Here is a 10,711-nt window from a genome sequence, read left to right as displayed (position 1 = left end):
GTTTCAGTAACAGTAAACCATTCACTGTTGCCCTGGATAACCGTACGAGGTCTCAACTGCAGTAATCACTTTGAAGTTGAGCAGAGTCCCATTGTAAAGCCAGTCTCATCAAAATTCCATATATCATCTGCATTAAATACCATGTTTCCTGGATAATTGCATTGATTGATTCAACCCATTTTTGAATGACTCTTGGGTCCTCCTATATTGATTTAACTTTTTCATTATTGTAGGAATCCATAGCCATTTGAACCCGGCTTTCTTGGGGTAGGAGGCATTTTTTGTGAAAATAGTGAAAAATTGACGCATCTTTTAAGTGATGATTTGAGTTCTATGTTGGGAGCGGAAAAATTCGCAACTCGGTGGTTGATTACATTACGTTTATTATCTATGGAGATAATAAGTAGAAATTTTCAGTCTAAATCTACTATAAACATTATATTATAAGTTTACTGGAAAGAGCTTATAAGGCCTCCTCCAGAAGCTTAGGAAGCACTTATAGCATCTATCTTAGTACACTTCGATTTTAATGACTATATTTAAATGCAGATTAATATGTTAAATTTTGCTCTTATAGGCATTTCAAGTTAAAAGAATGGCTAGTAGGATTTAATGCGTTTAGTTTTATATTGAAGATATACAAATCTATGCTGAAAATAATTATAACGTGCATAATAAAGAATATGAACAATCATCATAACTTTTATATAGTAATGCCACTATCTAGGGGGGCGGTGCATACTATTGTCATATATATTTATCATTTCATAGTAGTTAAGGAGCTTAATGAATACTAGATACAATGAGTCTAGTTAGTGACAGAAGTAACTTATATATAGCTGCAAGACCCCCACGCTATGATATTCACCATAAAAATGACATCATTTGATAGGGAAGGAAGAGCTCTAAATTGTTATAAAAGCATGATAAAAAAACAAGAAAACAGGCGAGAAAGAGAAAAAGGCTCAATAAGGGCTGGATAATAAGTAGCAAATGCGTTTACACCTGTATTTTTTTTAATCTAATGTTTAGTGTCTTTTTTGCCGCAATATTTTCTAGAATGGTTATATTTCCCTTACAACAACTTCTGCCACTGCGCCACTAATCAAATTAATCTAAACACATCACGCTACTTCATTGATTGGTTTTTAAAATCTAGACCTATTATGGTTGCCATATATCAGTGGTCAACCCAAGTATAACATCGCCCAGCTGCCCTGCCCCAGCGGCGGTGGCAAACAACTCACCCGTACAAAAATATACTATAAATATACTATGAATTTAGATATCAGATAAATGCCATATTATTCAGTTTATTGCACTCTGACAAGATATTTTGATATATTATGGCCTTCCTGGTATCCCTCTTATTGAGATCAGTGAATATTAGGTTATTTTAGAACAGTTCTTAATAAAATCATTGATAGAAATTTATATAATTTAAACAGGCTTCAATATTATAATGTATTTCAGGCTCAGTCCAGTTTTTTATAATTATTATATGGGCTTCCTTTTCCTATATAGATATCTGAACTTATTAGAAGCTTATAACGTAATCAACTACCGAGCGGCGCACCCGCCCCCATATCTATGGTATTTAAATGCATCTATATCAACAACTATAATGCCATTAAATTAAGAAAACTACCTAATTAGGTCTATCTGGACATGTCTCTCTTCTATGTCCTGGGACCCTGCATATTCCACATCTTCGTGGAGGCCGCGTACGTGGCTGTAAAGATGGTGAAGGCCATCTTGGCCGGGGGGGGGGTGCTGGAGCTACTGGGGCTTCCAATCGGGGCCTTAAGAATCTGATTTATCGCGGTAATAAGTGGACTTGGTGGGCTTCTTGATCTCGTACGGAGCAATGCTTTAATTGATGAGGATTGCTTTTGTAATTGCATGTAGTTCAAAGGTGTTTTTGGCTCCCAGTCACTACCCCGGCTTCCGGGGGGGGTTTGGTGTACGAAGCCGAATATTGAGCTTTGAAAGCACCCGATCAGGGTCAAAAGGCACTTAAACCAGCTGCTGCGAAGCTATTATTGATAGTCTCAGGTTTAAATGCTTAGATTCGTGCGTGCGGGTAGGCCTCAAGGAAGTCTAATTTGTCAATATGGTTGATCCCAAGGCGCATTTTGGTTTCAACCAATCCACTGTATGATCGCTTTAACACCGCAAAACAACCGATATTGAGCGGCTGTAAAAGATGCGATGAATGCGCTGGCATGCAGATTGGAATTATATTTTGACTGCAAATCTCATTAAATTTTGGTGTCAAATGGCTACCATGGCCGTCAAGTATCAAAAGTCGATATTTCCCTTTCGTACGAGCGATTGTTGATGGAATAAAAAGATCTTGAAGCCACCGAAGCCCAATATCATCAGAAGTCCATCCATTTGGGCTCAATTCAAACAACCAATCATGTGGTAAAGCTGAGTCTTCAAACCTAGCTTGTATAAAGACCTTGCCTTTAAAAATAATACATGGAGGTAAGGCCAACCCTGTTGCATTAATTGACTCAATTGCAGTAACCCATTCACGATTTCCAGGCTGTAAAACAGCTCGCCGACCATAGTATTCAGCTCTTGTAATAACCTTTGCAGTTGCAGTTAAACCCATTGCAAAGCCAGTCTCATCAAAGTTGTAGATACCATCATCAAGGATCCCATATTGAATGATTATGTTTTACACAATCAAACCACTCTTGGATGATCTTTGGATCTTCACATTCTGCACGCTCATAATTATAGCGCTCTGAGGAGCAAGTTGAAAGTTCTGGATGTCTTTTTCACAAACTTTGAGACCCAATTCTCACCAACTGTTTGAACTGGGGTTAGGGTTAGATCCACGCGATGCAAGTAGAAGATTGGCCATTTCTCGTACAGCAGTAGGCCGAGGTGCTGCTCCACGAGAATCCATAGAGAGTATCCATTGTAGAAGTGTTTCCTCAGTTTCTAACAACTTATGGCCATTGGCGCGTGTTTCAGCGCAATTTGTGTGGCCTTTTGGACAGCGGCGTAGAGAGGTCTGGCACATTAAAACGGCGTGCTGCTTCGCGAACTGACCTGATTTTTGTTTTTTAATAGCCTTTATAGCTAATAAAATCCTGCCCTCCTGCTCTATTGGATTTCGGGAGCTTTGGGAGCGAATTGGTTGCATAGTGGGTGATTAAAAAAGGAAGGGTGTGGGAGAATGATGCATTTCGCGTTAGGTGCGCCACTCGATAGTGGATTACGTTAAGTGTCTAAGTTAGATTATACTTATGAAATAGATATTATAGATTTAGAGGTATTTAAGTATAATTATCCGCCTTGCCCCTCAATATATTGCACGTAGCCGGTATATGTTATTTCTCTAGATATTATATACATTTATCTTAAAAGGGCATTGTTTTGTATATTTATAAATTTGGCTGGAATTCACCAGCGAGGGTTTACAGGGAATTCGGGATTTTTTTTTTTTTTTTTTTTAAAAAAAAAAAAAAAACAATTCCATTATCACACTATATGAATTCTTTGTTATTCTAAATTATTACCCCTACCCAAGCATATCCTCTGATATAGGTACTTGAATGTGTTGAGGCACCCATGGGCACCTACAGACTACGGAATTGTCACATTTGAGTTACATATATATATTAAGTAATCGATTGAGCAACTGGGAGGTGCTATGACGAGGGAGCTGATGTATATCAGTAGATCAGTGATGTTAATGAACGACATTGAAACACTGCACCAACTAATGAGAATTAGGATGTGTATTTCTGACTTATAAGAGAGAAAGGGGGGTTTTCTTACGTGTCTAATCAATGAAATCGGATTAAACTCTTAAAATCGATGTTACTTTAATATTTCATTTACTTTATACGTTTCTATATTCGAGAATTGTTTGAGAGTGATTTTTGAATAGGTAATAATAAGTCACTAAGCATAAAGAGTTCTATTAGTAGAACAAGATTATTTTCTGGAGAGTTAATAAATATCAGCTGTGACTTTTTAAATATGCTAGTTCCTTTGTATTAAACTTAAATAATCTTGAGAGCTTTCTACGATGTACCAAGTATACTGGAATATGAAGCTCGCACATTGTAGTCGGAAACTTTCCAATGTTATACCTAAATATTTTATTAGAATTCAATTTTATTTCAAAGAGACTTATTATAATTATCCTTGAGCCAGTTTATTATTGCTGGATTCTCTAGACTTAAGTAGTAAGATATCTAAATCTATAAGCCTACTGTAAGTTACTTTTTGAAGAGTGCGTATTTAAAAGATATAATATGGAGAGACCTTTAGTGTTATTCCAACAGAGCAATCGCAAATCTGTAGATTGAAAAAGTGAAATAATGAAGTTAACTGTATCTGATATTTTTATCCGATCAGATTATTCCACCACCCTAGTTGCGGAGTTTTGCTCCGCAGTTTAAAGTAGCTTCTGACATCTGAATTTTCAATGCTCAATGTCGATTGGCCGCCGCAGTTTATACCATCATGTGACTTTGAATATGTTTGCCACTTGACACCATCTATGTGCGCTTCTTCTCTCACTGATCCCGTATATGAAGACTGCTTAAAAATTATTTTCTTACTGCATACTTCCCTGATTGCCTTTTATTCCCATTGTACAAACAGTCTTTGGAGCGGCGACGTATGCATCTAGTGGTTAACTAGGGTGTACCACTACTTGAGCAAGTGACTTGCACAGATTGGTGAGGAATGACAAATCAGAAAATAAATTTCTCAGCTCAATTCGATCTTCTGAAGAATCCAGGATTGGACCGCAACCTATACATTGTGCGTCTTAGATGAAACATATACATTGCCTCTGTAACTAAGATAACGCCGCAGTGCCCTAATCCTTGGCTCCCTGTACCTGTACTCGTAGCAAGCAAGCATACGTCATTGTAAAGGATGGGTCCAATCAGAACAATGTAGTAAACGGAATGTTGATCATATGACCGGCACCCTTTTAACTGTATGTATGCATGGAGTACTCTGAAGTTTATCATACAGGGATATTGACAGTTGTTTTCATGCCTGTGAAGGGTGGTGTAATTCTGTGTTGGTACACACATAAACGTACACCGATCTCCCAAAAAAGGAAAGCAGAAGAAAAAAAAAAGAGTTGAAGATTGTTGGCTACATCTGAGTTAAAGCAAGTCACTTCATCATTCACGCAAGAATATTGTTACACACCAGGTACACAGCCAGTTCAATTGAAAATAGCAAGAATAGAACCAAAGATCAGGTGGACTGATTAGTGGTTGACAAGCAAAGAAAGGCCCCATCATCCAATGCGATGAGCCCATCACAGGCCGATATGTCTTACATTGATCGCGACGTTTATCGCAAGAACGAGGACCTTTCAAAAAGCCATGAAACAGCATCGAATGGCTCGATGACGGTTTCCAGCGAAGATGAAATCGACCCTGAAGAGCATGGAAGGTCCGATATAGCTTCAATGAACCCGCCTGGTGATATCTTGCCAAGAGATAGACAACAGAAGACGCCTACATATGACTATACATATGAGAAATCAATGAGCCAAGCTGAAGCGAAGCTTTTCTATCATCATCACCAGTTGGCGTCACGAGGTGGTGACCCCGAAGACTTGCAGACTCCAGCGAGCCCTAGTCACCACAGCGGCAACATCGAAGCAAAGGGCCAAAAAATGCCGACTATGGACAACAAAGATCAAATTTCTGCAGGTGCCATACGTGACTTCCTTGAACCGCAGTCTGTCCGGCCCTTGCAAGCTCTAGCGCCAACCGGCCAACACACTTCAGCGCTCAAGTCTGAAGGGAACCTCAATGCTGCCGAGCAACTGTCTAAGATTCATGCATCACACTCTGGTGTTAATCCAGAACAAAAGCCCAGTCATTCATCAGCGGGTGGCACTCAGACACCTAATCCATGGCTGGGACCCTCCCAAGATACAATGAATCTCAGGTCTAATAGTGACGCGGTCGCGACTGAGTTAAATGCCATATACGGCAAAATACGAGGATTGCTTGATCGCAGGTCACATTATGTCCGACTCTCGGTACAAGGGGATGGTGATAACCCGAAAGACCATACTGGTTGGAGGGTTTATCCGCCACCCCCAGAGCCAGCCTGGGATGGCGAAAAGGATACAGGGAACCCTGGGGATCCTTGCTATGGGAGTCAAAAGCGAAGGAAGATGGGCCAGGACATTGGAGAAGATTTTGACATGGCAGAACTTATGCCGCTCCCTGGGGAATCAGACGAAGTTTTCAGATTTGATCAGAACAGTGTGTACCAAGTCTATGAAACGACTGAGGCAGCGGATTTGCGTGAGCCTATCGTGCAAATACCTTCATTGCGTGATTTTTACATGGATCTTGAGGCCGTGATCGATGTATCTTCGGATGGGCCTGCCAAAAGCTTTGCTTTCAAACGCCTTTCCTATCTTGAAGGGAAGTTTCAGCTCTACGCATTGTTGAATGAATATCAAGAAATGGCCGATAGCAAGAAAGTACCTCATCGCGACTTTTATAATGTTCGAAAAGTTGATACACATGTTCACCATTCAGCTTGCATGAACCAAAAACATCTTCTTCGATTTATCAAAAGCAAAATGAAGAAGTCGCCAGATGAAGTTGTTCTTTTCAGAGATGGGAAACATCTGACATTGAGAGAGGTGTTTGAGAGTATCAAACTGACTGCTTATGACTTGAGTATAGATACGCTTGATATGCATGTGAGTTCGATCTAATTAACGTGGCCTGGGAATTGAGTTGCTAAAGACCTTTTCAGGCACACACTGATTCCTTCCACCGATTTGATAAATTCAACCTCAAGTATAATCCTGTGGGAGAGTCGCGACTACGTGAGATTTTTTTGAAGACGGACAATTACATCAAAGGCCGTTATCTGGCGGAGATAACCAAAGAAGTTATATCCGACTTGGAATCTAGCAAGTATCAAATGGTGGAATGGCGTATTTCGATTTACGGAAGATCAGTACAGGAATGGGACAAGCTTGCTGCCTGGGTGATAGATAACAAGTTATTCTCGCCGAATGTCCGCTGGCTTATCCAGATCCCTCGTCTTTACGATGTGTACAAAGCGAGTGGTATGATGGAGAATTTCGAACAAGTCATAACGAATGTCTTTCAGCCGTTGTTCGAGGTAACAAAAGACCCTCGCAGCCACCCCAAACTGCATGTTTTTCTTCAACGCGTTGTTGGATTTGACAGCGTCGACGACGAAAGCAAAGCGGAGCGTCGTTTCTACCGGAAATATCCAGTGCCAAGGGACTGGGATACAAAGCAGAACCCGCCGTATAGCTATTGGATCTACTTCATGTTTGCCAATATCGCGTCTCTCAACATCTGGCGTAAAAGACGCGGGTTCAATACCTTCGTCCTTCGGCCGCATTGTGGGGAGGCTGGGGACCCTGATCATCTTGCAGTGGGTTTTCTTTGCTGCCATAGTATCAGCCATGGGATATTATTGCGAAAGGTTCCCTTACTACAATACCTGTTCTATCTTGATCAGATCGGAATTGCTATGTCGCCGCTCAGTAACAATGCGCTGTTCCTTACCTATGACAAGAACCCATGTGCCAGTTTCTTCAGACGAGGTTTGAATATATCTTTGTCTACTGACGATCCATTGCAATTTGCCTTCACCAAAGAACCATTGATTGAAGAATATTCAGTTGCTGCACAGATATACAAGTTCAGTGCAGTAGACATGTGTGAGCTTGCTAAACATTCAGTTGAGCAGAGTGGGTTCGAGCTGTCTTTAAAAGAAAGATGGCTAGGCGACGATTGTTGTTTGCCGGGCGTTGCTGGAAACAATGTCGCCAAAAGCAATGTCCCTGATATACGCGAAGCATACAGACATGATACTTTACTTGCAGAGCTGATGCTGTAAGGTCCTACCAATTTGATCCCAGGCTATTGTCTTGTTCAGAGTAAAGTGAGCTGATTAAATGCTCACAAGGATTGCGAGATACTCTGCTTCTACAGTCGCCAGCAGCATAACAGGCTCGGCAAATCGCAACCTTCCCATTAACCTGTCACAGACTACATATTCATCTCCATTGATCCCCAATATGCCGAACTTTCACGGTATGTTGCACCTATTTCACCCTTCTGCAAGGCAAATGAATGACATCTGTAGCTTCTTCCCAAGTGACCGCTGCTGAGGGCCTAGCCTGTTCATCAGACCCCGGTACTGGATCGATTCTGGACAACCCTCAATATCTATCTCAAACTGGGGTTCAGAGTCCGGTTACTACCACGAACCTTCTCAGCCAGGACGCACAAACTTCCCAGTCGTCAGGCCATTTTCTTAGTGAATCTCCTATGTTAGCCGGTGGTACTGGTTCTGCAGGGCCAGCATCCACTGGAACCGACAACTTGCCAGAGCAAAAGATCTTCCCCGGTGTTGTGCACGAACGAGCCCAAAGGAGCAGCAGGTTCAATCGCCCAGTAGCAGAAGATGGAAAATGCCAATAGCAGCTAGCAACTTAGAACAGTTCTTTCAGCGTTCAATAATAATATCAATTCATATTATTGACATTAAAGGACAAAAGACGGTGAGGCGTATGCAGGATAGTTAAAAGTTGAACGGCACCGTATCTCAATAAATATGATCATATTAGCAGGGGAATCGTACATGTGACCGATTTTAACCCTAAGTAGCTACCCTGATAACAACCAAAAGAGAAGGGTGGGGGAGGGGAGGGAAAAGGAAAAAAAAGTGAAAAAAAGAAAAAGAAAAGAACATGCTCAATGCAAAAATTAAAGGAATTATATTATGCTGCCCAACTTCAATATTCCCACTCACCCCACGCCTCGATAATATCACTGTCATCTTCAGCTACCCAAGGCTGCTGTCTTGTCCATTTCTGTATATACACGCGTAAAGCTAACCAGCGCATGCACGTCTGACCAGTAGACCATATACTCCCAGAAGTGCCTTCGATAACACCAACATAGCCTTTAGAATCAGTGTGAAAGTCATCTTTTCGAAGATCATTTACAGATATGCTGGAAATTCTGCTGAGCTCATGATCATAGCAATGTGCAACACACGGATAGCCCAACGAAAGGTAATTGTAAATCTGTGTAACAAACCCATCGTGGATCTCCTCGTTGAATTCATCCTGGGGGTTGAGCTTCCTGTCCACATTATCAGTACACTTATGTCTTATGAAAGGATCAAAGGGATGTCGATCTCCGTACTCAGATGTTACATCAGAGGACGCGGAAGATTCATCCTTATGACCCCGGACAGGTATTATCGATTCTGTTAGGATTAGTTTGTGTAGATTCCTATCACTCTCACTGGCTCTGCGGCATGTTCCCATCCACAGACCATCACCACGGTTGTCACCAACGTTTAGGTCTGCACTCCACAATCCCCCATGGTCCCGGCATGGTTGATCGAGATTTATTCGCTGATGGCGAGTAGCATTTCCAATATCATTTATCGTTCTTTCAGGAGATAGGCTTCGAGGGAAAACAATGTCGTTTCCAAGCAAAGGTGGGCTCGTAGGGCACGTCACAGTAGCACGGCTTTGCCAGTCTCCATGATCGTCCTGGAATTCTCGGACAGTATCTATAACCTGATGAACTGCGGTCGATGTACCCCCTTCCTTGGCCTCGACCATGGCCAGACCTTTCGACTTCGTTTCGCCCATGTGTTGTCGGCAGATGTGTTGAAATTTCCGCAAGTCATCAGAGGGTGTACCATGAGAGGTAACAACCCGCTTCTTCTCGATGTAGCGAACGGGATTTTCGTTGTAACTTGTATCAATGGAAGAATGACTTATGTTTTGAGAAACTTGTTCATCTGGGAAAGCCGCAAACATTTGCTCCTTTAATTGCTTGTTGGTTGATTGTGCAGCCAATGAAAGTAGATACGCCGAAAACTGTTCGTCACAGCTCTCTCGACGCTGCTCTTCAAGTTTAGGTTTGTTTATTGAGTCATTTGTTGATGCAGATGAAGATAGTGACGGTAGACCTAAACCGCTGGAACCCCCGCTATAGTCGGAAGTGATTTCAGAGAGGCTTGAAATGTTGACTGGGTAAATCTTCTGAATATCTCGATGGCCCAGTGATGAACATGAGGACTGGTCACCGACAGTATCTATATACGTATCTTCTGCCTGCAATTCTGGCGGGTCACTATGATATCGATCATATGAGGTGTCTCTGCGAAACGAACGCCTGGCAGTTTCTATGAGCTGGGGAGTAAATCTTCTCGGTGGAAATGTAGGTGTGAAGTTGTGTGTAGGAAAGAACGGTTTTGGTTCAAATTGAACTCGTCGGTAATTCATTCGCATTGTTTCAACCGGCTGTCGCGCTTTGGAACCTCCATACCGCATGCACCTAGCGAAAAAACAATGGCCCGGAATGTTTGCTCTGTAGTATGCGAGCAGGTAGTTCGAGCAGATTTGATACCGACTCGGCCCCTTTCTTCAAATGCGAATTTATCGCTGCCTTCTAACCTGATGTCTGTGGTCTCGATTCTTTTGCCGATGCTTATAGCTGATGGGAGCGTTTCGGTGAAGCAAGGTGAAAGTCTCGAGTTCATAAGATCGGATCGGACGTGGTGTGTACTCGTATAGGGAAATGAGAAAATAATAAGGTAAGGAAAGGTTGGTGATCAGTTGTTAAGGGAAAGTTTGCTTGTCATTTGGGCCGCGCCTTCTACTAGTGTACGAAATAAAGAA

General features: G+C 41.8%; 3 protein-coding genes across 3 annotated transcripts; 1 reads left to right on the top strand and 2 right to left on the bottom strand.

Moving 5' to 3' along the window:
• Positions 1 to 4,702: 4,702 nt before the first annotated feature.
• Positions 4,703 to 5,187, bottom strand: EURHEDRAFT_109279 (uncharacterized protein). Its single transcript, XM_040777689.1, has one exon. The coding sequence runs from the start codon at positions 5,073 to 5,075 to the stop codon at positions 4,746 to 4,748; it is 330 nt and encodes a 109-aa protein (XP_040637509.1). The 5' UTR covers positions 5,076 to 5,187; the 3' UTR covers positions 4,703 to 4,745.
• EURHEDRAFT_413808 (AMP deaminase) lies at positions 5,128 to 8,617 on the top strand. The gene is made up of 4 exons (XM_040782255.1): positions 5,128 to 6,721; positions 6,778 to 7,898; positions 7,972 to 8,099; positions 8,152 to 8,617. The coding sequence occupies exons 1-4, from the start codon at positions 5,321 to 5,323 to the stop codon at positions 8,487 to 8,489; spliced, it is 2,988 nt and encodes a 995-aa protein (XP_040637508.1). The 5' UTR covers positions 5,128 to 5,320; the 3' UTR covers positions 8,490 to 8,617.
• A 186-nt stretch (positions 8,618 to 8,803) lies between these two features.
• Positions 8,804 to 10,321, bottom strand: EURHEDRAFT_403883 (uncharacterized protein; the record flags this gene model as incomplete). Its single annotated transcript, XM_040780263.1, has 1 exon — positions 8,804 to 10,321. One exon carries the CDS (start codon positions 10,319 to 10,321, stop codon positions 8,804 to 8,806), a length of 1,518 nt encoding a protein of 505 aa, XP_040637507.1.
• Positions 10,322 to 10,711: the final 390 nt, after the last annotated feature.

This window comes from Aspergillus ruber (assembly GCF_000600275.1).
Source record: "Aspergillus ruber CBS 135680 unplaced genomic scaffold scaffold00019, whole genome shotgun sequence".
Taxonomy (NCBI): Eukaryota; Fungi; Ascomycota; class Eurotiomycetes; order Eurotiales; family Aspergillaceae; genus Aspergillus; species Aspergillus ruber.
This window is presented reverse-complemented; position numbering and strand designations above follow the sequence as displayed.

What these genes read in the sequence shown, in the direction of transcription:
- EURHEDRAFT_109279 (XM_040777689.1), bottom strand. Translation starts at nt 5,075, where the DNA reads ATGTGTGTACCAACACAGAATTACACCACCCTTCACAGGCATGAAAAC.
- EURHEDRAFT_413808 (XM_040782255.1), top strand. Translation starts at nt 5,321, where the DNA reads ATGTCTTACATTGATCGCGACGTTTATCGCAAGAACGAGGACCTTTCA. An exon ending in TAGATACGCTTGATATGCAT is followed by an intron (nt 6,722 to 6,777) that starts GTGAGTTCGATC and finishes AGACCTTTTCAG; the next exon opens with GCACACACTGATTCCTTCCA. An exon ending in TTACTTGCAGAGCTGATGCT is followed by an intron (nt 7,899 to 7,971) that starts GTAAGGTCCTAC and finishes AATGCTCACAAG; the next exon opens with GATTGCGAGATACTCTGCTT.